The 25,280-nt window shown below is 41.3% G+C and overlaps 2 protein-coding genes across 6 annotated transcripts in view; both read right to left on the bottom strand.

Annotated features, from left to right (window-relative positions):
• Positions 1-1,654: 1,654 nt before the first annotated feature.
• On the bottom strand, positions 1,655-16,734 carry iqck (IQ motif containing K). The gene is made up of 9 exons (XM_078269224.1): positions 16,668-16,734; positions 16,458-16,585; positions 16,214-16,361; positions 15,045-15,142; positions 13,936-13,988; positions 13,692-13,769; positions 13,321-13,405; positions 6,195-6,306; positions 1,655-3,293 (listed from the first exon to the last, which is right to left on the bottom strand). Exons 1-9 carry the CDS (start codon positions 16,717-16,719, stop codon positions 3,106-3,108), a joined length of 942 nt encoding a protein of 313 aa, XP_078125350.1. The 5' UTR covers positions 16,720-16,734; the 3' UTR covers positions 1,655-3,105.
• Positions 16,735-17,656: 922 nt separating this feature from the next.
• Positions 17,657-25,280, bottom strand: part of sun1b (Sad1 and UNC84 domain containing 1b) — a 31,589-nt gene continuing 23,965 nt past the window's right edge. For all 5 annotated transcript variants that reach the window (XM_078268753.1, XM_078268751.1, XM_078268752.1 and 2 more), the window contains 11 exons: positions 24,439-24,641; positions 23,966-24,241; positions 23,767-23,859; positions 23,179-23,270; positions 22,880-23,024; positions 22,449-22,763; positions 22,210-22,294; positions 21,191-21,306; positions 20,488-20,655; positions 20,314-20,406; positions 17,657-19,477 (listed from right to left, as the gene is read on the bottom strand). In XM_078268753.1, the coding sequence (XP_078124879.1) occupies positions 19,361-19,477; positions 20,314-20,406; positions 20,488-20,655; positions 21,191-21,306; positions 22,210-22,294; positions 22,449-22,763; positions 22,880-23,024; positions 23,179-23,270; positions 23,767-23,859; positions 23,966-24,241; positions 24,439-24,641 (1,703 nt within the window). In that variant the 3' untranslated portion in view covers positions 17,657-19,360. The remainder of the gene's footprint in view (positions 19,478-20,313; positions 20,407-20,487; positions 20,656-21,190; positions 21,307-22,209; positions 22,295-22,448; positions 22,764-22,879; positions 23,025-23,178; positions 23,271-23,766; positions 23,860-23,965; positions 24,242-24,438; positions 24,642-25,280) is intronic.

The raw sequence follows: 25,280 nt of genomic DNA, 5'->3' as shown, positions 1-25,280 counted from the left end.
GCAAAATAGCCTTGGGAAGGAACTTGTACATGTGCTCATACTATGTGCTCATGGGAGGCGAGCTCTGGAATTAAAATGGCTGTTGAGTCAAAATAAAGATAAATATAATTTGATTGTCAGCTCTAGCTCCGAGTAGGTTTCCCGAGTTTAGAATGCCAACACAAAGAAAGCGGAAGGTGAGGGACATTCGGCCAAAAATGAGGGACATCCAGTGGAAGCTCCGGTGGCACTGCAACAATTCTGTAAATGAAACATTGTCGATATAGACCACCTTTGGAGAGAGTCAGGCTAGCTGTTTTCCCCATTTCCAGTATTTATGCTAAGCTAAGGTAACCAGCTTCTCGCAGTAGCTTGACATTTACCATACAAACATCAGAGTGGTACCAATGATCTTATCTCTTAGTAGAAGTAATATGCGTGTATTCCAAAAAAAATCTTTAAAAGCGGCTATTATTGATATTCTTCAATTTAGCCTATCAAATGACACTGTGAAAACAATGTGAAAGCTGAGAATCGCTGCCTGAATTTGCAGCTCCCTTCGGCTTTACAGAGCTTTACAGTGAGTTTCAGCTCATCGTTTTGCTGTCCGGGTAACAACTTATTACTGTTTTGGTGTACTTTCAGCACTCTCATAGCGTCGTTTTCGGCCATGGCAGGCAGCGGTTTTCAACAAAAAAGCTCTGAAAAATCATTGCACACGACCTGTTCTGCAGACAGACACAGTTAGCGACTACAGCTGAACATAGTGGAGCATTTAGTAGCGAAAGAGCCAGATATCTCCCTCAGGAGTTAGAGACCAAAAATCTGAGCTGAAAGACAGTGAATATTGAACGAACATTTACCAAATAAAAGAGAATGTTGCTCCGTAACTGCTGGATGTGTAAATAAGCTTGCTAACAAGTTCACCATATCATCTTGACAGGTCATTGAGTGTTTTTTACTGAAAGAAGTTGTATGATTTATGCAGGATTCTAGCTGTATGTTTTCCCTTCAATCTTATAGGTCATGTAGCAATTCTACTGGATTTTATTTTTTAGACCAAAGTCTGTAGTTCATATACAGTATACTTTGAACACCCTAGAAATATGATCAACTGCCTTTCATTTAGGCCTACAACATCTACGTGTTAGGGGTTTGAACAATGTTTGCGGCATAGTGTTTGCATCTAAGAACATTTCATTGTCACTTAGTTAATACTAGTGTATTCCTAGCCCACACAGGAATACACTCTACGTAAACACAGTCATATTCTACACTTCCACCTTGAGCCTGGAATTGTAACCCAGAACCAGTTGTTTTCAGGCTTTGCTCCGACAGCCTGGTGCCCACTCCCTCCTGGTGCTGCTGTGTGATCCAGTTTCAGTCGGGCCGGTGCTGCAAGACTCTGCGGAGCTGGCTGCACTATCAGATGTCCCCAGAAAGAAATGTGCCGTTTTATCACCTCACCCAGTGGCAGCTGTCTGCCAGGCATCCACATACCTGCAACGGGAGATACATGACCCTCCGCATGCCTCACTGTGCGGTGGTGTGCATCAGTGACTGGGATGGTCAGGAAAGCCGTCCATCACAAGAACACCGCCTCATTGCTCTGCAGAGACACTGGAGGGGAAACCAGAAGTATCCTCTCAGGTACGTAATGGAAATAAACCAAGAGTGCACTTTATTCACTCAGTTTAATTGATACATAGACAGGAGAAGACAGTTACAACCTGCAGGAGAGAAAAGCATTGCAGTTGAGCAGCATGCAGTCTTTTTATCCTGAATAGGTTTGCTAAACAAATTTCATGAACTTTCCATGGCTGATACGTAACATTTAAGATAGCGTTTGAATGCTACCAAGCGAAAAAGAACGCTGAAGGCGATGGATTCATCAGGCATGACAAAATGTCTAACCTTTAGCAGTATCAATTTAGTAGCTTGTAAACACCAAAAAGAAAAATATAAATATTCCAACTCTGCAGTCATGTAAGAATACACAAAAATATAATACAGCATGTACAAAATACACAAACAATACTGAAGGAAACCATCATAGTGTCAAATTTTTATGATAGTGAGAATGTAAATATATTTATTGTGATGTTGGTATTTAATGGCATGTTAATGAGTGGACTTTTTTTTTAAATATTAGGCCGAGCCTATATACTATGGTGGAAATGTTCATTTATTTGTAACAAGTAAAGTTTTTTGTTTCCCTCTATGACATTAAGCTGCTTTTCCACAATATAAAGGCTATATAAATATGCAATAATGTTCAACTTGCCTTACTGAAGCCAACATTCAATCCACATAGTGTCAGGACATATACAACAGGGTTATTATTATATGTAAAACACTAAACTCCAAGGAGATTATAATACATTAGGAGGATATCTAAGGAGAAATATTATATTCCTGTTTGCTGCTCTGTCAGATAGCCTGTCTGTCAATCACCCACCAGTGATCTCAGTGATGTTTTTTTTAAAACTCTTTTTTTTTTTTTTATTCCGTTTCTCTGACAGTGTAATTTCCTTTTCCTGATAAACAGGATAGAAAGTGCGGCTCTGCACGCTGACTCACCTTTCACTCTGGCCTCACTTCCTGGCTTGAATGGAAATGCTATAACCTTTTTTGTAGAGTGATATGTATTGATAAGTAAAAAGGAAATACCAAAGCAAGGAAATACGATTTGGTTATCTTCCAGTGAGCTATTCGGTAGAGGTGCTGCAAGGAAATATTAAGTCTGTTACAGGAGGCTTCACTGCCGACTAATAATAATATGTGAACCGTACTACTTTATATGGCGTTCATTTGTCGGGTGAGACTCATGAAGGGAAGTGATCCATCAAAGGCAATGAAAGCAATCAACTAATTAGACACAAATCTCAGACCATAAATCCCTGCCTGGCCATATCCAATTGGTTACAGGCGTTTCTAATGGCTTGTTTGACTGATCACTTTGGTCAGTTTGACATCAACCTAACAGAGTTTAATAGCCTTTAAACACCAAAGAAACATAGTTCACAGAGCCAATGATCTCAGTTGTCACTAGACTAGCTCAGGTTTTGAGTTCCTAGTAAAGAAGGAGACGCTGCAGTCAGGGATTTGTCAGATACAGGCAGGAAATCAGTTGGTGATGGTGTGGAGGCCATTTTCTCCACGCTTCACGGGCTGGGGGGTCAGCCACTCACTGCCCTCAGGGGTCATCTGGGGGGTGTCGACCACGGTGCTCTGGGGGGGGGGGGGAACCACCTGGATGGACACATCTGAGGCGGGCTGGGGGCTTTCTGGAAGATCTGTCATGGCAGAGCCCACTGGAGACAAACAAGAACTGCATCCTTAATATGAACAGGTCCGTGGTTGTTGCAAGCAGACCATATTACATTATTATTTTTGTACTGTGAGCCTCCTGTTTTTGGTAAGTACATTATGCTGGTGTTTGAAGGCATAAAAATGATTAGTTTCTGAAAAATTTAAGTTGTGCTATTACCAATCAAAATTGATAGAAAACAATATTTTAATAAGAATGTCTGGGTTTAAAACTGTTTAAAGGTCCTATGGCATGAAAATTTCACTTTATGAGGTTTTTTAACATTAATATGAGTTCCCCCAGCCTGCCTATGGTCCCCCAGTGGCTAGAAATGGCGATAGGTGTAACCCGAGCCCTGGGTATCCTGCTCTGCCTTTGAGAAAATGAAAGCTCAGATGGGCCAATTTGGAATCTTGCTCCTTATGAGGTCATAAGCTGCAAGGCTATTGTGGTGGCCTTCTGTTATCTGCCACTACAAGGCAATGGCTTTGACATTATGGAAGTGAAGCTATGATGAATAGACTGCTATATTTGGCAATTTATACCTCAACAAGAGCCACATAGAAATTGTAAATGACGGCAGTGAAAGTTGTTTTGCTTTATTTAGAAGCTAATGTCTGCAACTGTGGTTTTGAAAACTCTTTGAGGTGCATCGATACCATCTGCACTGATCCAGCTCCTTAGTACCCTTTTTATCCCCTATATCTTTTCATCTAAAATAAATTTCTCTGTTGCAGATGCCAGGACTCATACTTAAAATGTGTCGTTTATAAATATAGTGTGGAGGTCCTTTATAATAGAAGGTAATACAAATGCGGAATGTAATTTGTGCCAGACTTGGGTACAATTAACTGCAATTGACACATTTACAGTATTTAACTGTTAAATTCCATACTACTGACAACATGAATTGCCATTTTAATTACTTATTACTATTATCACCATTGCAAGGTTAAGTGTTCCACTCTGTTTTAACAGCACTTGGAGTGACGGTACACATGTAAGGCTACAGTCAACGACAGTCATGCAGTGATTCATGAGCTGCTGAGAGCTGCACCTGCCCAATGAGCTGTGACTTCTTGACCTTAAAGTATCACAGTGTGTCTGCTCTCTGGGTTACTTTGCTCTTCCCCTTTTGTTTCTCTCTCCGACTAATTCTGATTTCAGGCTGCGAAACATGAAATGGCAGAAGAGGTTTTGCTTGCTGGTCTCCTCGGGTCAAATGAGACGAGTGCAGCTGTTGCTAGATCGACTTAAAGCGCATGTATACAGTAGGGAGGGGGCTTCCCTGAATAATTTGTCTCCCTCACTCACCCTCTCTCTACCACAGCCACAGTCCCAAACATGGGTCATTTGTCTGTCAGTGCTGGGGGGCAGTGCTTGCTTCCTTCCTCATCCCAAACAACAGGCAAAAGCAGCAACTTCAGCACCAATCTCTTCTCCTCCCTGCCTGCCTCTATCTCATCCATCTCTCTCCCTCTCATCCATTTCAAATTCTGTTAAAGAGGTCAGAAAATGGCTTCCATTCAGGACAGTCTGGGAACTCTCTTGCGCACGCACACACACACACACACACACACACACACACACACGCGCACACGCCCCCTGTTAAAATGTCAGGTCAGCAGTTGTGGTGCAGTAGCAGCAGCAGCACAGCGTGGCTGTGGCACCCCGGCGGAAGAATGTTCGTCGGCCTGCCGCGGCTGCAGTGAGCGCCTTTGTTGTGTGGAATGTGTCAGTGTGGAAGAAACCTGTGTTTATGGTGGTGTCATTGTTTGTGCGAGACAAAAACAGAGATGCTACGAAGCTCAGCTTTTAGTGTGCAGTTGGTGTAGGTGGTTGTCATCATATATACACACATTCACTTAAAGCAGCTATATAGTCAATATTTTTGGATGGATCGATCACACGATTACTTGAATGTGAAAGGGGTCTTTCGTAGCAAACTATCATCACCTGACTTTTTAGCTCTTCAAGAGACTCTGAATACTCTAAATATAGCCAAACAATACTTGTGTCTACAGTCATGGAAACAGCTCTGTGGGGCTGTACTTTGTGCTAAATGCTAATGCTTGCATGCTAACATGCTCACAATAACAATGCTAATAGACTGATGTTTAGCAGGTGTTTTGTTGACCATGTTCATCGTTTTAGTTTAGCATGTTAGCATGCCAACATTTGCTAGTTAGCACAAAACACAAAGTACAGCTGAAGCTGACGGGAATGTCTGCAGGTATTTCGAAGATTTGATGTTCGTGGTTGATGTAAGAGGAAAAACATGGGACTGCATTTTTAGCTGCTCTGCCCTTCATGTGTGCATACAGTACACACACACACACCTCTTTTCTTTCTTCATCTCCCTCCCTCTTTGCTCTGTATATCATGTGTATATAAGTATTTCCAGTCTCCATCCTCTGGTCTATCTCTCGGTCACTCAAAAACACCCTGAGCCCTGCAGACATTTTCTTTCTCTCCTTCACTTTCAATCTTCTCTCACTTTCTCCGAGTGACTCTCCCCGTCTCTTTCTCTGTCCTCATTCTTTCTCTGTGTCACTGCACTCCTCATCTCTCTGCTGTAACTTCAATGCCTCATTGGGATGAATACTATATCTCTGCAGTGTGCAATTGTGTGTGTGTGTGTGTGTGTGTGTGTGTGTGTGTGTGTGACTGTACTGTGCACAGTATATTGGTGTGCACAGTACTGTATGGGTTGATTTCTATGCACTGTAGCCTGCTGTGTGAATGCTAACGTGTTGGCATCCTGCCTGCCTATCAGCAGCTGTTGTTGGCCACATGAGAAAAATTCAAAATCAATGGTATTGTATTATCAGCGAGCCTGAGGCCTGGCATTCAGTGATACCATGTGAGTGTATGTTTGTGTGTGTGTGTGTGTGTGTGTTCGCACCTCGGTTCTCTCGTTCGGCCCAGAACTGCTCAACAGTTTTGGCAATGTCACTGTTCTCTCTCAGTTCTTTCTGCCACTGGCGCAGCTCCTGCACATCTGGGCGTGCCCTGATCTATAACACACACACACACACACACACACGCACACGCAGCTCATGCATGAATTCACATAAGCAAATATCATCAATAGCTTAATTAAGCTGCAAGTTAATCAATGCCAGTTAGCTGACAGTGTTGTCCATTTAGAGTGTCCAATATGTTATTTGGTTAATAAATCATTCTGTTATACTGTCTGGTGGTTAAACCACCTCCTGAAAAAAAAACTCCTGTGTTTGGAGGCACCACATCCTCTCCATACTCTGCTATTGCCAGGTCATCTGTCACAGTCTGTATATAATACATTTATGCTCATATTACGTAGTAAATTGTCAATATCTTTACTGTGTGTTCTAACAGGGTGAAACAACTTAACAAACATGCCATTACATGCTCTGTCGTCTCTGCACATGCCTGCATGAGGATCTCAGGCTTATACAGAATCAGTAACATCTTTGAAAAGAAGCATTTTATTAAGGTTTTATTTTTCCTTCATATATATATATTTATTTATTTATTTTTTTTTTTACTTTACTCTTTTTAATCTTATTATATTGTGGTGTATTTAATTATGTCAATATGTTTTGGGCTCCGTTAGTCTGTTTGTTTGCTAGTTTGTTGTAAAACAATTGTGCGAAGAAAATACTGGCCTGATTTTCATGAAACTTAGTGGAAGGGCATAGCATTGGCACAGGAAGAACCCATTACATTTTGGATCGGATCAGAATCACGGGGCAGATACACAAATAGTTTCACTTTTGTTAACATTGCGAGATTGCAAGCATATGTGCTGTATTCATGTGGTGTCGGAATAATCGAAAAAATTTATTCCTGACTGAAAATTCACTCTGCATTAACATTCTGAAATAGGGCATGCCTTGGCGGAGGTCTGCGCTCTCAGAGTGCCCTTCTAGTTCCTCAATGGCGTTTTAAGCCCCCAACGTCGACTTCAAAGCAGTGCTGCGACCGTCGACTTCAAGGCACCTAACCCTAACCTTAACCCTAACCATTGCCTAATCCTAGTGCCTTCCAGGCAGCGCTGCCTAGAAGACGACGTTGGGGCAACACCAAACTCCTTCTAGTAATCTTTATAGATTTTTATTATATAATTGAAGTGCTGAAATGTTGGAATATGGATTGTCCCATGTTTTCAAAGGTGCTGTAAAAATAAGTTTTATTATTGTTATAGTTTTAACATAAGCCAAGTTATGAATTTCATCTTTAACTTTGATGCAACACATTTGCATAACATAGTGAAGAACATATATTAAGGCGTGTGTGTGTCTCAGTGTGTTATTTAAACGTTTAAGTTATTGATATAGCACACTGCTGTATTGAGCTATATTGTGGAAACGATGTCTGAAAGGACCCTGCATAGAAAAACATTCACTGTTGAAAGTAATGAAGTGTGTTAAGATGTATAGCTGAGTGTGTTTGTGCATCTGTGTCCACATAGATGGGTAAATGGGTCAGATTCTGCTGCAGATTCATGTCAATAAGCTGTCTCGGATTCTACTCTCTGTCTATGTAGCCAGCATGAGTTATGATTTTGTTCTCGGAGGAAACCCCTTTCAGTCGTCGTGTTTGTTTGTGTCTGTGTGCTGCTGGCTTTCCTAAGAGATTATTAAACAGACTTGCAGCTTTAGATGAATAGAAAATGTCCCTGAAGAGCTAACTCTCCCTTCCTTTCTTTATCTCCTTCTCCTCATCTCCCTCTAACTTGGCCTCCTTCTCCTTCCTTTTACTCCTCCTTTGTTTTCCCTCTCTTCTCCTTCAGTAGCCAGTTGTGCCTCTCCCTCTCCTCACACTTAACTTTAGACAAAAATTAATCTCTCATACCAACCCCTTATTCTCCAGCACATCGATGTTTCATCTCTCCTCTCTACTCTGTATTCTCTCCCACCTCTCCCCAATCTTGTTTTCCTCTTACTCCTCCCTCTCCGTTTGACTGCTTCAATGACGACAATAGTGTTGCTATTAGCAGTGGGTACGAAAGTGGGCCTGTTATATAAGCCTGGCGATGGGTTGAGGAATGGGGAAGACTAGCGGGCTCCAATAGTTAATTCACCGGGTGTCACAGTGCTGCAACAGCCTCTCTGCTGATGGGAGCAAACCATAGAAATGGAAATGAGGGGTGAGAGGCAGGAGGGGTGGGGGGTTGGAGTCTGTCGTGTATGCTCACCATCGCTTGTGTTGTGTGTCTATTTGTGTATGTGTGGCCATTTCTACTCTGTCACTTTCCATTGGTGTCCTGCAGAAACCTTTTACCTCCAGTTCTTTTTCTTCTTTTGCTGTCAGCTACTGCTAACAACGGAAATATTACACCGATGTGGGACCCCTGAGAGAATGCCTTGCAATGTGTCACACACAAAGACAAAATCAAAGTCTCAGTTCTTGGAAAGCTGACTTTTTGAAACCAGGAGACAAAGTACTGAAATTGTGAGTGTGTGTGTGTGTGTGTGTGTGTGTTTTGAAGCCTGTCTGTGTGCATCAGTACAGCTGATTAGCAGGGGTGAGGTATTGTTTTGACTTGAGTGCATCAAGGACTCTGTGTGTGTGTGTGTGTGTGTGTGTGTGTGTGTCTATTTTTCCTGGTTTGAATCATTTATGAGCTTTTGATAATATAGTATCGTGTTGCTGTGATCGCATCGAAGATTGGGATTAAAGTGACCAGAGGGTCAGAGTTACATTGCAAGGTTGCATACATTAACACACATTATTTGACATGCAAAAGCACAACTGCAAGAAAACACACACACACACACATATATATATATAGAAAATAACACAAGCACAAACACTAAAGAGGGACTCCATCCTCTTCCATCTCTCAAAGACAGCAGCACAAGCAGAACCCCCCACGCTCACCACGTACCCACTAAAATGCATGCAGCACACAAACTGTGCACACTATGCCTTCTTACGCACCCACACACGCACACTTCAATCCTGCTGCACAGCCTTTCAAGCTGCCTTCCCTTTCTGTGCAAAGCTGCCTGTGAGACCAAGCTCCTCTCCCCAGTCTCACACTCTGCAGCAGCACAATGGCTTCTGTTTGGAGGAACTGGCTGCAGTCACATCATCAGCCGCACTGACAGGCTGCTCACCCAACTTCACACCCAACCCATCAATCATCTTTTTGTTGGACTTCCATCAACGCTTAACCAGCTGGGCAACCTGTGATCTGACTCATGCCTTTGTACACTCAGACCCTGTAAGTGGTTGCACTGTGAACCTACTGTCCTTTGTAAAAACACTTAGACTTAAATACTCTATATAACAGATTATAGTGGATATTACAGATATAATGACTACCAGATTAGGCCATTCATGCTATGACCAGTCTTTTGGTTCTATTCTATTCGGGGGCAGCGTGCCCCTACAGCCCTTTTCCAGGAAGGGGGAAGTGAGGACGAAGCAGAGCCACCGGCTCTGGACGTCCTGAGTGGCTGTGACACATTTTCTGCATGAGTGTCACTGCACGTGGCCCCGTGACTGACTAAACACTGAAGCTCAATTCAAACCATTCATCTATCACTGGCCACGGATCATCCAGCTGGAATCACAGACCTAGTTCTGCTGTTGATTCTACAGCTCTTTGCATTGGGTTTGTGTGTTTGTGTGTGTGTGTGTGTGTGTGTGTGTGTGTGTGAGTGTGTGAGTGTGTGAGTGTGAGACAGAGAGCGAGAGAGAGAGCGAGAGAGCGAGAGAGAGAGAGAGAAAGAGTCTTTCAAACTGCTCTATTAGTTTACAGCATGTGGAATACACTCAGTAATCACAGTGTTCTACTTTTAGACAATAACTGGGCCTGCTAGCCCAAGAAGACTGTCGGGACTGTAACAATATTTTACATAATTACTAACCAAAGGATAAAAACTATGACTTATTATTGCTTGTGTATTGTTACTCTCAGAAACAAAGCATCCACTTTAGGTGAAAAAATCTACATCAGGATTTCTGCAGGTTTAATCAGAAACAAGACGTTATACAATTCAAATACCAATACGAATTATAATGTACGTATGTGTAGTTTTGTCACAGAAATGACCATGCAAAAGAAAACATGGAAAACATGCATTAAAAATGTTTTATTACTTTTCTGTGGAGAGTTAGATGAGATGATCGATACCACTCTTGTGTCTGTTCGGTAAAGTGAATTGTCATTTTTACACTTTTTCTACAGAGCCAGGCTAAAGTAGCTGTTTCCCTCTGTTTTCAGTCTTTATGCTAAGTTAAGGTAACCACCCGTTAGTTGTAGTTTTGTATTTACTAGACAAATATGAGAGTGGTATTGATCTTTCATCTAACTCTCTGCCAGAAGGAAAATAAGTGTATTTCCCAAAATGTTAAACTAATTCCTTTACGTTTTTATAAAATAAATAAACCATAGAATCAAATCTGACAACAGATCATAAGCTTAAACAAGAAAAACAAAAACTTGTCTCACCTGAGTTAGACTTTAGACAGACTGTACTATGCTGGGTTAGGTTAGACAGGGCTATGCTGCACAGGACAGTGCGCTGCTGTGGCCAGGAAAAGGCCAACCACAATGCGTGCCTATTTATTACAAAGCAGCCAGCCACATTACTCATCTCAGCTGACCAGGCCTGAGAGAGCCTGAGAAGCCTTAGTTATTAGTAGCGCGTGTGTGTGTGCATGTACATATGTGTGCATTACATAGATGAATGGATTCGTGTTAGGCTAAGGCACACAGTGTAAAGAAGATTATGTAATATGTTTAGACCCAGCAGCTCTTCATAGTTGTATGTGAGAGAAACAAGAGCATTCAATTGCATTGTCTGGGTCATAGATGTGAGTTACACACACACACACACACACACACACACACACACACACACACACACACACGTCAGCGCTGCGTTAGGCAGGTTATATAACAGCAGAGAGTGTAAGAGTGAGGGGGGAAAGAGAGGGTGTGTTGAGGGAGTATATTGATGAAAGTAGAGGTGTGCAATTTGGATAATAATACAATATTTAGTTAAGTATTTAAAAAAAACTGAAAACTGAGTCAAATGATTTTTTTTTTCTATAGCAAAATCCCATAATCCTATTAAACCCTCATCTCAAGCACTTAAAAAAATAGGACAGATGATGGTGAAATGTAGCCTGATATTGATTATATTAAATCTGTGAATCCCGATTCCTTGATGGGAGAGTTTTGCTAGAATACATTCTTAATGGGAGACAATAAATGATAATATTGAATTATCACGTGCTATTTGAGTATGTACACATTCTCACGTACAACAGACACAAATGGTGACAAAGAAACTAATAAAGTTTTACAGTGCGTCAGTGCTTCACAGATGACTTGTGCTGATGTCCTTGTCTCTGCTGCCCACTGAGCTGTTAACTGCTGTTTTTCTCGAGCCAAGGTAACAGCAGACGTGACACACTACAACGCCTGTCAGGACTTAGTGCCTACCCAAAATATCTCCACCCTGTGTACCTTGAATAAGTCATGATCTTAAGACACAAACCCTCAACTTCAGACCCTAATTGTGCTGTGTTCACAGTCTCCCTGTGCTTCTCTGAGGCTCTCTACCTATTCTTAGCTGCTACAAAGCTGCATTTCCCTCCACCATGCCCCATTCCTAATCCAAAGCCACTCTGCAACATCATCTTGCCTTTCTCCTCCCTGTTTTTTATCTATCCATCTGAAAATGTTCCTAACATAGCTTGAGCTTCATCCTTCCATATACTTCCTCTGATTCTCTCACTGTCTCTTTCTGGCAATGTCTCATCCTCTAAATCCCTTGGGGTTGCCGGGCTGCAGTGCTATCAGCAGCCCTACTGAACCTCTCTTAGTTCAGGGTAAACAAGTGAGGAGTGACAGGCAGCTAGCTCACTGCTGCCACCTCATGTGAGCAGAGCAGAGTCCGCTAAGACTTTTTGTTGTTGCAGAAATAGAAGAGGAAGTGTTGCCCCCTGCTGGTGCACAAGTAGCCCAAACATGGATGCATGCAGACACACATTCAATACATCTTTTCTATGCACACACCCATAAATTCAACTACATACAAAAATGTTCAGATCATTCAAACAGAATGTAATTCTACATGACAGCACAGCTGGCATATTTCCTCTCAATGGTTTGTGCAGCAACACTGAAGCTGAATCCTCCCACAAGCACGGATAAGAAACGAAAAAGTAAGCGCTTCTGTTGAAACAAACAAAAACATGACCCTTACTTACATCCCTACAGCATACAAGACAGGGTTTATTTGTGTGTGAGTGTGGAGAAACTGCTGCTGTTTGCCTCTGGTAGTGTCATATATATATATATATATATATATATATATATATATATATATATATATATATATATATATATATATATATATATATATATATATCAAAGCACACAGTACTTCAGACCACAACGCCCACACAGGAAGGAATTAAGTCCTGGCATCACTGATGACATAATCAAGCTGCTGAATGGAACTGCAGTCCCTGTGGAAGAGGGGCTTTTCAGCGGGATGGGATTATACAACAAGATCTAACTGTGGGCCAATGCACACGCAGGAGGGCGCCTACAGTATTGTTTGTTCGGATAACAGACCCACACACACACACACACAGGCAGGCAGGCTCACTGTGGTGTGTGGGGTAATTGTAGGGTTCCTTCAAGCCTTCTACTTCAATATCACAATTTCTTCCACTCTGTAACTTCTTAAATCAATCTGAAAAGTCTGGGAGGTTGTAATTAGTGTTGGCCAGCTTGACAAGCCCATCCAGACATAGCTAAAGTTATGTGTAAAATATGTCAAGTGATAGGCTTTTCTTCCAGGCTTTTAATTTGAAATGTACCTGATTTTCTTAGACTTTATATGTTTAATTTTATTTTCCATATTTTAAGACTTTTAGGACCTCTGTTGAGCCAATGTAGTACATTGTGTTCCACCTTTGTCTGTCTGCAATCCTAGACCCAGTCCTTTAATATACTTTTGGACAGAAATCCTGCAAACACCATTTCTCTTCGAGTCATTTCCAGTGTTCCAGTGTACCTTGTATCCCCTCCAGAAAGCCTGGATGAGCAGAGCAGCCTGATCCTTGCTCAGCAGTAGAAACAGAGGGATGGGAGGCCTGGGACTGAAGACAGAGAGAGAAAGAAAGAGAGAATATATATATGTCAAGAGACAAAACAGGAATGTGTTTAAAAATATGCAGCTTGTATCTGTGAATGAGCATGTTTGTGTGTTAAATGTAGTATTTGCATAAGTATTTGCTTGCAATTAATGTTTGTTTAATACTTTAAATACAGCAACATGGTGACCATGGATTTCCAAAAGGCCAAAGACAAATGTGTGTCATTTCTTGACAAACAATGTATTTGCATGTAACAGCTAGACAGGTAACAGGTCCGGGAGACACTCACTGCATGCTGAGCCAATGTTTGACAAAAGGGATGTCATGAAAGTTTACTGGAACCTGTTCTCGTCTGCGGGGGTTGTGGCTAAGGAAAGAAGAGAGAGAGGACGAAAAAAACATGACACACAAACCCAATTGTTTTGCACGCAGCACTTAAAATATAACATTTGAGGGAATTGATGGGGTGAGATGAGTAATATACAGTGGAGAGAGAGCGCTGTGTGTGTGTGTGTGTGTGTGTGTGTTCTTACTTGTAGAGCCACTCAGTCAGGAAATCACATGGGTTAAATGCTGTTTTTTTCTTCTGCAACACAAAAGATCAATGCCATGCATCACGCAGAAGTAGTATTCAGCCCTACTTATACTTATTACATTAGTAAAAGTAACTAATATAAAAATGTAGAAATACTCCATTACATGTAAAAGTCCTGCATTCAAAATCTTACTTGAGTAAAAGCACAGACATGTTATCAGCAAAATTTACTCAAATGTCCTCATTTTGGCTCCTGTCAATTTTATATTTTTGTGGATTATATTATTGGATTAATGTTACTGATGCAGTGATGTGTAAGCATTTTACTGCTGTATTTGGTCAAGGTGAAGTGAATTTATATTGCTACGTCGAACGCCGTGCAACCAGTAACAGAGCACAAGCACAGCGTTCGGCGTTCGACTGGTCATGACTGTTTTCCCAAGATGGCACCTTCTTGTATACGTGAACGCTGTCTTTATAATCTATCTTTTTAATAAACTGTCTGTACACTTACAAAGTTCTCAATGTTTCGGTTTACATGTAGGGACCCTCATTATGCTACCGTTTAAGTGTGGTGCTATTATGAGCCTTGTTAGTGGTATAAAAATAGCGATTTCGGTTTGCGCTATCTTGTTTCAAGCTAGAGACACATTCGATTAGCATGAAAACATGTCCCAGAGAACGGTCGACTCGGTACACGTTATTAACCCCTAGGTTCATTTTGCGCCGGATTTGTCCTTTAATTTATTATAGAAATGTATTGTATTGTATGATTTGTGTTTAGAATTTTAATTAGGGAAGTAACTAATAACTGCTACGTGAAATAAATGTGGTGAAGTAAAACATTTCATCTAATTTGTAGTGGATAGTTTAAAGAATAAAGCAGAAGAAAACGGAAACACTTAAGTACAAGTACCTAAAACTTTTACTTAATCACAGTACTTGAGTAAATGATGTACATGTTATCTCATTTATCCAAACAGACAATGCAACCCAACACGTAGAATCCTTTAAATTCAGGTTTTAAATTAATCTGTGGTCATTTTAACAACATTGGTCGCCTGTAGTTTCTTTATAAGTTAGAGGTTTATTAAAAGAAATTCAGACCTCGAAACAGCCATGTTTCTGGGCTTCTGTCAGCAAAGCCTCCAGTCCAGGCAACAACACTGGAAACACTCCCCTCTCCAAAAAACGTTTGACAGGACCTGACAGACCACAAACAAACAAACGATAATAAATATATACAATATATAAGCACCGAGGCCTCTACTACGAAGCAAGATTTGGCGTTAACGGGGTAACTTCAGGTTCAACCCGGGGTTTTGTGTATCACGACGGTGGATCACTTGTTACCGGGTTCAATCGCCGTGGTAATTTATGCTGAACAACCTGCTCGGGAGCAGGTTATGTTGGAGATTAGAGATCAACTTGTGTTAAAGCACCGCCTACTGATCAATCAATACTCGATTGATAACGGCGTCACAGTTCTTGGAAGATCCGGACCTCGGCGAGCGGAGAGAGCGGTGCGCTCATAAAAGTTAAAACATTTAGAGACCCACAACCCCGTTAACATTCTCTGATGGGTATTTTTATTTAAGATAAAGATTTTCAGCGTAGCTAATTACGTATAGTATAGGCTATATTTGTCGGCTTCTTGAGTCTTGTGTTGCCAATGCGCACATCGGTTTGAATTATGTTTTTATATATTTTTTTTTATTTGCTCTCACGATTGCTTACCACTGCCAGGGTTGCAACTGAAATACTGTAATAGGCTAAAGCAAGGACAGTTTATGGAAAGCACGAGTGTAATTATGGTCAGATCTTGGTCCTGACTGATGGGGAAGTGATATTAATAAGCGTTATGATTTACGCATTTACAGCGTTGACTATTTTTTGCCAGCTTTCCTTCCTGTTTTAGGAAGCAGCGACTGTATTGCGTTTTGCCTGTAAAACCGTGTCTGTGTTCTTCATATTTATGTCGAATTATAGTTTGCTCTTTTTATGTAAAATATGCGGCTCTGGTAGATGTTTGCGATTGGTCGTGCTGTGCAAACACCGCCTCTTTTATGTGAACGCGCGCGCCGCTGGATTAGGAAACCCTAGGTTGATTGATCTAGTTTTTAACCACCGTCGTGACACAGTTTATGCGGGACCGCGGTTGTTAGGTTAGGTGAAGTCGGGTAACTGAAATCAATCCAGGGCATGTTGATCTTGATTCGTAGTACAGGCCTCATGATGGCAGTTGCACCCTGCAGGTCAAAGCCCATTCATCTTACCTCCATGTAGTTGTGGAGGTGATACAGTTGCAGCTGTTGACGGGCACTTCTGGCTTGAAGGACGAGGTTTTCCTAACACAGAGTAGCCAGCGAAAGCAGGGTGGCAAAGAGGGTCAAAGTCTCTGAGAGGATCATTGTCCATAAACACCTAATGAAACCAATGATGATCATTTCAGAGGTTCCCGGAGTAACCGGATCCAAACTAACAAGACACAGTGATGAATGAGCTGAATGATAAGCTGACCTTGGCTGTGGTGAGTCCATAGAAGACTGGGTAGTGTGTACTGGCGCTGTACTGGGAGAGCTGGGTGCTCACTGAGCTACTATCTGTCCACACAGCACTGGGAGGAATGGGCTGCTCAGCTTCATACTCTCCAAATAAACACAAAAAAAACAGCATTATTTTACGTCGTTTCCACAAAAGCTTACGCAAATAACATTATCATCATCTTACCTTCACAAACTTGTTGCCAAAGTGATTTTTTGGCTCCGATTATCTTCGCCATTATTCCGCCTGTTCGCTCCAGTAGTTGCCAGGGACTCACTAGGTTGCCAAGGAAGTATTGCTTATGACTTCCGGTGTACTACAAGCGCATCAAGTAGGCTAACATTGGGAGATTATATATATATATATATATATATATATATATATATATATATATATATATATATATATATATATATATATATATATATATATATATATATATATACATATACACACACACACACACACACACACACTACAGCAAGGTCCAGCTGCGGCCTGTAGCCGCTCACGCCACGCCGCTTGTTTTATTCTCAGATAATAAGGGACAATTTAACACAAAAGGGACAATTTAGCACTATCACTTAGCTAGCTAGTGTTAAAAATAGAGAAATAACCAAAACAATGACAACAGATTTTCTGAACAGTTTCTGGAATACAACACGATGGCTCGCCGAAAATATTTTTAAATAATGTTACAAAGAGTCCGACTTTACATACTTTCCAACGTTACTATAGTTACGTGATATCGAGTCTTATTATAATTATAGTGTAATAAGTGGCATAACATAAACTAAACGTTTTTAATTCCGTGGTTCCGGTATTCGCCGCTAGAGGGCAACAGATGACGTGCTATAAATACCAGTTAGATAAATACTCTTAATCAACCCAATTGTAGTTTATGCCTATAAGAAGCCCCTATATACCTTAATAACACCTTACATTGATAATTCACTCACGGAAATGTCGTGTTTATTTTTTAATTAGGGCCTTTTAACTTCTTTGGCTATCCTAACACTACACCAAAACATTGTAATCTAAGAAAATGCACGTAAGGTATGGTAAGAAGTAAAAATATGAAATTGGAATTATTTAAAAAAGAAAGCATTTTTAATCTACAATAAAGAGCATAATAATCTCTTTAGCCATGGTCATATTATTTAAAGTCAGTGAAGTTCTTCAAAATTAAAGTCTTTATTGGAATATATTCCAAAGCAGTTAAGTCATCTCATGACTGAACAAAAATAGCAATTTATCTTTAAGTCCCAAGATAGTTCCAAAATGCACTGAACAGCTTTTGACAAAATATACATTGCAGTAACTCATAATTTGCCGTCACTAATTGACTTGTTAATAAATAAGATTGTGAACAAAACATTCTTTATACATAACATTTTAGACTTCCCCATATTTGCAACCAAAATTAATGACTACACACACCCACCATTCTTGAAAAACAAACTGTGAAGACCTGTGCCAAACATTTCTCTAACAAGTCGTTGCAGTGCATCCTCCGACATCAACAACCCCCCAAAACAAAGAAAAAAAAGCAAAACACAATGAGCAACAGTAGAAATAATGGTTGTAATACATTAATAACTATGATAATGACTGGATGATTTCTTTTTTTTAATTTTTTATAAAGGAACACTGATAAAAGCAGATATTATAAAAGGACCAACTATCAACAATGAAATATACAGATTACATTCCTTCCGGGTTTCAGAACAGAGGGAGCCCATGTGAGGAGGACGTTTAGAACGGAGCTATAGAGAGACAGACAGAGGTCCCTCTTTATAAAACAGAAAAAAAATTAAAAAAAAAATAAGAAAAAAAAAATCACTCAACAGGTGTAGTTACATTATTTAGCGTTCTACACTAAGATGTTGAAAGCTAAATAATTATTATTTAGCTTTCAACGTCAGTCATTAGTAATATGAGATCCAGGCACAGGACCCAAACCTTTAGAGAGGACACTTACTCGAATCCATGATGCATGTAAAAAGTTAATGGTTCAGGAAGAGCTACATGCTAGAATTAATCCTGAAGTCCATCCATAACCATACACATATTTCATCTAATGTACAAAGTTAGGAGCCTGACACAGAGCTCAGGTCAGCGGTTATATAGTGTTGCTGTAAAGTTAAAGGATCATTTGCATCAAGCCTCCACTCGAGGAAACATTCAGCCTGTCCGTAGGCAGCATGTTCAGTTCCAAAAAAAAAAAGAAAATGTTATGGCTATGTGGATGCATGATGCCGAGCCTTGAATGTAGTGAACCTTACATGTCCAGTAGTATACACCCACTGTGAGTGTTGTCCAGTCCTGCACTCTGGCCAAACAGCTCAGTAAAAGTCATTGCAGAGACTTGACAGCAATAAATGGGAGTGAAATACCTGGACAGTGTCACAGGCAAACGGTGTAGTGGCTTTGACCCTGAAAAAAGTAGACTAACAGGAAATCAAAGTTAATTACAGATCATTAAGAACAGAAACTAAAAGAAGACAGAGGCAGTGTGAGGAAATGGTACAACTATAATCCCCCATTTCAAGCGGCCACCTCCCTGCAGGAGTGGAAGTTGCTCCCACGGGCTGATTCAGTGCAAGAGGCCTTTTTAAGAAAAGGGGAATGGGAGTTTTAGCTTCTTCTGTGATCATTTCCTGTCCCCATAAGGACTTTCCTTTCAATATGCAAAACACATGTTCATGATTCAGTCTGGGCACATTCCTTTAAAAATCCACAACTTCAGTGCCTTCACGTATTGTGTACAAAAATGTCCACAGAGTACTGCCAAATTCCCTCAGTTTTAAAGAAGTTGGCTAGAACTATGTACAGATAGGGTGATAGGTCATATATGAGCGTGTACGGTAGGGCTTGGTTCACTGAGGCCGAGGTTCTCCATGGACTCTGAAGCGGTACATGCAGGTGTATTCTGGATGGCCCCAGTTAGACAGCACCCGCACCTCGATGATCTGGAAGGCCCTGTCATTCTTTTCCTGAATCAGAAGAGGGGGGATATTAAGAACATGCTGGCAGACAATTAACAGATTTTTATTTGTAATAGGTTAGGAGTAGAGTTGTTCCGATAGAAGTACCGGATATGCCTCCGATACTGCCTAAAATGCTGGTATCTTCAGGGTACCCTCAGGGTTCTCCAAGTTGAGTTTAAGACTTTTTAAGATATTTTAAATACTAATATAATAATAATAATTAAGTGTGTTGTACTCTAATAACATAAAATGAGAAAAATATTTGTCCCATTTAGAGCTCTTACGCTATGAAACAAAAAAAATACTTATATACTTATTTATGATGCTATGGCATTTTTAGAATATTACATTTAAGACTTAATACTTTTAAGATCCTGTGAGTACCCAAGTATATGCACGATCCGATACCCTGTAATTTAGCCCTGAAAAAATATATACTTTTAAGTAGTTTGTGTTCTTTTTCAGTTATGACCGACTGTTGAAGTAGACAATAAAAGAAAGTTCTATGGCATTCATTCTCTGTATGCATTTGTTCATGTTTTACAAAGGGTTTAACCTGAGCCAGGCCATACAACAATGACAGCAATCATATCACATCCATACAGGGTTAGTAGTATACAGCTGTTAAAATAAAAATATATTATATATATAATAAAAATTACAGACTTCTACGTGCTTTGTAAGTAGGAAAACCTGCAAAATCGGCAGTGTATCTCTCTCTCTCTCTCTCTCTCTCTCTCTCTCTCTCTCTCTCTCTCCCCCCCAAGTTCAGGTATCGAAATCTGTATCGGGAAGGACAAAATAGTACTGAACATCTCTAGTTAAGGTGCGTCTTAAGTTACCATGACAGCGAAGGTTTGCAGTGACTCCCCATCTTCTTCATATATGTAGTGCCCCAGCAGCTTCCCTTCTTCCTGGTACTCGTCATCTAGACCCTGTAAGCAAACAAACATCAGTGAAAATAGGCATTCGTCACTGTGTCCAGGTGTAAGGCTTTATTTTAATATGTTTCTTACAAAAACAGTGAAGTTGCGTGGGGCGCTGGTGATGTTTCCTGTCGGGGACAGGGCCTTGGGGATATGCTCCATGCAGAAGGATGTGGGCATGATCCTCAGGGACAACCGGATCACCAGATAACCCTGAGAGCCTTTAAACGCCCAGCAGTTACCGGGGTACACATCGGGCTGAGGAGGGGAAGTGAGAGGAGAAATGCCTAAATAAGTTTCATAATAGCAGCTAAGACTTGTGACTGAGTGTTCCTACTAATCAGTTCCTACTAATTTATTTCCCAACAACAGTTAATTACTCAAATAGTTCATCAAATAAAGAAGGACCATGCTTGGACCTTAAATATATCATAATAAGCTTAAAAGGATAGGTTCACAAGTAGTCATGAACATTTAAAACAGGTTTTGCTAGCTGTAATCATTCCTCCTGTTCATACTAGCCATTAGAAGATTCCTTCTTAATGTGCTTTTCCTGTAAATGATGGGGGGGAAAGGTAAAATGAAGCTTCAGCAGTGTGAGTTAGTCAAATCAAGTAAATGTCTTCCAAAAACAAAAAAAATTTCTTTTTGTATTTCCCTGCTGAAAAGCGGAGTGATTACAGAAATCAGAAAAGGCCGTTTCAAAGTTCACGACTATTGTTTTAAGACAGATTTGAAAAATTGTTAACCTGCGCTTTAACTAACATCATGAATATCTCCTGGTGAGGCTCACCTGGATGACGACACGTGGAGACTGGGAGAAGTACCAGAGTGGCAGGCCGAACAGACTCATGAGGGCCGTCTTGGTCTCATATGTCTCGGAGCAGCGAGTGCTGAGGATGCTGCCACCTGAACACACACACACACACACACACACACACACACGTTAAGAGGAAGCAGTAAACTTGAATTTAATATCAAATAATTATTAATACACTTTATAATGATTGTGGAGTTCAAAATGGTGGAAGTTGAGGGTCAACCATACTGCACAGCTTGTGTGTACTGTTCCAACTTCAACAGCATTCTTATCCTTAAAGCCATCTGTCAACAGTTAAGATGGGCATCATGTCCTTACAAAGATGCACAGTCAGTCATTGTGTATTATGTTCTTGGACCTCTTATCATAAGGAGAGAGACTGAAGCAACAACGTCTGCATTAACATTTGTCTTTACACTGTACACCCTGACTTAAGATAAATATTCCTCATGTTTGCTGATGTTCCTCCTTATTTGGTCCTAGATGACACCAGAAGTTAGTCTGATAATCACCAGTTGGACCGCTGCTCCCTCTGCTTACCAATTTCCTGGGGGAAGCCCTTCGCCCACTAATAAACATGCAGTGAGCTGTGTTGATGCTCATGGTGCACTTAAATGATATAACAATTGATTAAAAACATTATCATCATGGACCATTTCTGTTAACACGTATTAGTTAAAATGCCCAAGCCTGCTATCTTTTTAAAGATTTTTTGGCATCTCAGCCTGTATGACAGACAGGAACCTCTCAGTACCCACGCCCACTGTGAAGTGACTCTCTCGTGTATATCAGCAGAGCGTTCAGTAACACGCCTGACAATGGAGCCTGAGCTTTTGCTGTTAATACCCTGTTGTCCTCGAGCCTGACTAATGCCTGCATCCTCATTACGTAAGAGACATACATTAGAGCAAAGTGCAGAGTTGTGGAGCAGCTGGCTTGCTTACTGACTTGGATGGGGAGGCACAGACATTTATGTGAGGCTTTCGTCTTACCTCCAGACTCCAGGGCGTAGTCCACCTGGCCTGTTCGATCCTGGGAGTAGAGCCTCAAAGCGTTTTGGACAATCAGCTTCACTTGCTAGAGTAGAGACCCAAGACAAGAGATAAAGCATAAATCAGAGCCTCAAACACATGGCAAACACACATTTTTAAAGAGCTTAGTTTAGATTATATGATTTAGATGGAAATCCACAGCCATGATGATGTCAACAGTAGAAGTGTACGTTCATTACCTCTTCTGTCAGTCCTTCAGCAGCAGCAGTGTGCTGGACAGTCCCAGTTACCGTTTGAACAATGGTCTTGGTTTGGGACTCGACCTCACCCAGGGTTTGGGCCCGGTTGAGCTCCAGCTGCAGGGACACGTTTCTCAGGATGCTCAGCTCCAGGGAGGACAGGGAAGCCTGCAGGTCGGGGGTGCTTACATAGCGCTGGGACAGCCAGAGGATCAGAGACTCAGGCACCTCTCCCTGCTCCTCTCCTGACCCACCACTGCTGAAGAACAGGGCCTGCAACTCCTTACGCACCTGGGAGGACACCTGGGAGGATATCTGGGAAAAGGATACACAGAAATCTAATGAATAAAGAAATGTAGTAGAAACTAGATGTCAGGAAAAACTAGGTCCGTAACTGCATCACCGAAAGGGCAGATTAAACAGTTACTTACTGTCTCCTGCAGTGTGTCCAGCTGCTCACACTTGCCCTTGCATCCCACAACACCCTGCAGGTCCTGTCGGACTTTGCCCAGCTCCACCTCAAGTCTCTGCACCTCCACTAGCAGAGCATCATGGTCCTCCTGCTTCACACCCACACTGAGTGAAAGACAGAATCTACATGTGAGCTGCCGTAATCTGACAATTTGCGCACAAAACGTAAATAGCACATATTAATAATAAAAAAAGAAAGAAATAGAATCAGTTAACATGTGGACTTGAAAGGTTTACTTATTCTTCCTGGTTTTTGTACCTGGCGGGAACTGTATCTGCTGATGAAGTGACAACCTCCTTCTCGCTTTCCTGCTTCTCGAGCTCATACTGCTGCTGCTTCTGTTGCACCGACTACAACAAATACCATGTATAAGGATTACTGAAAATTGCAGAGAAAACACAAACTACAATAACACCCTTTCATAAGACATTTGATACAATACCACTGTTCCTTTGTATACAGACTTATCTCATGCTATTATAATAGATTTTGGTAGTTAATAATTTGACTGCCTGTGCTGGGTTCCTTTTTAATGTTTAACCCCGACGCTTACATTCTGTACTTTATTATGGATTATAATCTTGTGCTTGTTTGCTTTTATGATTCCTCTACTTCATTTTTGCTTGTATTTATAATTTTGGCAGTTGTAATGGATTCACTTTTATGAACACTGAGCCCAAGGAGAGTCATTGACAATTAGACATTTATACATAACACTGGCACAAGTGTGGCGGGACTTTGCACCTGTAAAATAACAAATACAAAATGTAAAATAAAAAAAGCCATCTCGCATGCATGTTTTTAAGATGTTTCTCAGTGGAGAAGCAGTGAATCTGCTGAACGTACCTCAGTCTTGGCAGCCAGAGTGTTGAGCAGCAATTCTAAATCAGCCAGCCTTGTTGCCTGACCCTCTTGGTGCCGTTTCTGCTGCTCTGCACTCTGCATGGAGAAGGGGTAAAAAGAAAAATGTGAGATAAATGTAAACCTTTTGATCATAACATCACTGTTGTGTGTTGTAACTGAACATTTATCCTCAGCTCTTTACCTGTGCTCTCTGTGTGCTCTCCTGCGTCAGCTCTCCCCGTAACACGCCAAGTCTCTGCTCCAGCAGGGAGGACACCCACAGTCCCAGGCTCTCCCTGTCCGTCTGAGTGTGGAGCTGCTCCCTCAGCGTGCTGTACAGACCCAAAACTTCCCCGTGACGCTGCTCCTGCTCCTGGTCACCCTGCTGGACTCGTTCCCACAGCAGAGTTAGTCGTTGCTCAATGCGCTCCAGTCGCTCCAAGTCCACACTAGAGACCACCACAGGGGGGAGGGACGGCTGAGGAAGAGAAGGTTTGGAATAGATACAGAAAGAAAGTTGCAAATTGAGGTGACTTCAAGACAGTCCTGCATTGCACCAGACACACAATAGCATTATCTCTCTATATCTCTCTCTCTCTCTCTCTCTCTCTCTCCATCCACCGTGCTTTCTAATTATTATTTAGAGCTATTCATTGTTTCATCTGTGTATCTTACTAGTGCCTGTGAGACCGGGGTGGCTGGGGTCTGCTCCACTGGAGTCTCTGGTGCAGGGACGGGGAGAGAGGCAGGAACTGGAGGAGAAGCTGGCACCAAGTTAGCCAGGAGGGTGAAGGGAGACGCAGGACGCCACTCGGTTAGGTTTATGGCTGGGAGGTAGGCGAGAAGGGCAGCAGTGGACGGACCCCACAACCATAAAGCTGCATATAGACATTACATTGTGAAGGTTAAACCACACCTCACCTGCTGGTTGGTCATTCATAACAAACTTACGATGAGCGGATGTTCGGATTGTTCAAACCCTTCAGAAATGCATTTTAAATTCTGGTCGATATCACAGATGCTAAATAGGCTGAATTGTGGTTAAATGTGTATAAAGTAATTCACTTTTATATAATATTTACATTTAATGTGAAGCTGCAGCTGCATGGTGTCTTGTGTTTTACCATTTCCTTTAATTTAAACATCATACACAGTAGCTGCAATACAGTGTTGGAACAAGCACATAATTATTATTATATATACACACAACAAAATTGACTTTAAGAAAAGAAAAATCAGGATTCAAGGGACAAGCTTGTAAATGATGGAGTAGTTCACCAGGTTACCAGAAAAAAAAGAAAGAAAGACATGATTGCGTTTATGTTTTGCTGATGTGTAAGTATGTGTGAGCAGTGCTGAACCACAGAGTGGAGTAACTCACTAAAAGCCCAGAAAGGCTGACCTGAATCTGGTTATGGATTTGCATACTCTAGGGATGCGTGCTGGTTAGGACGGCTACTGCCTCACTACAGAGTGAGGTTTCTCTGTATGTGCTCACTAAATGGGTTACACCTGTT

Source organism: Sander vitreus, chromosome 15 (genome assembly GCF_031162955.1).
Source record: "Sander vitreus isolate 19-12246 chromosome 15, sanVit1, whole genome shotgun sequence".
NCBI classification, from domain to species: Eukaryota; Metazoa; Chordata; class Actinopteri; order Perciformes; family Percidae; genus Sander; species Sander vitreus.
This window is presented reverse-complemented; position numbering and strand designations above follow the sequence as displayed.

What these genes read in the sequence shown, in the direction of transcription:
- iqck (XM_078269224.1), bottom strand. Translation starts at nt 16,719, where the DNA reads ATGGCGAAGATAATCGGAGCCAAAAAATCACTTTGGCAACAAGTTTGT. An exon ending in ACCTCCACAACTACATGGAG is followed by an intron (nt 15,143 to 16,213) that starts GTAAGATGAATG and finishes GTGGTCTGTCAG; the next exon opens with GTCCTGTCAAACGTTTTTTG. An exon ending in AGAAACATGGCTGTTTCGAG is followed by an intron (nt 13,989 to 15,044) that starts GTCTGAATTTCT and finishes TTTGTGTTGCAG; the next exon opens with AAGAAAAAAACAGCATTTAA.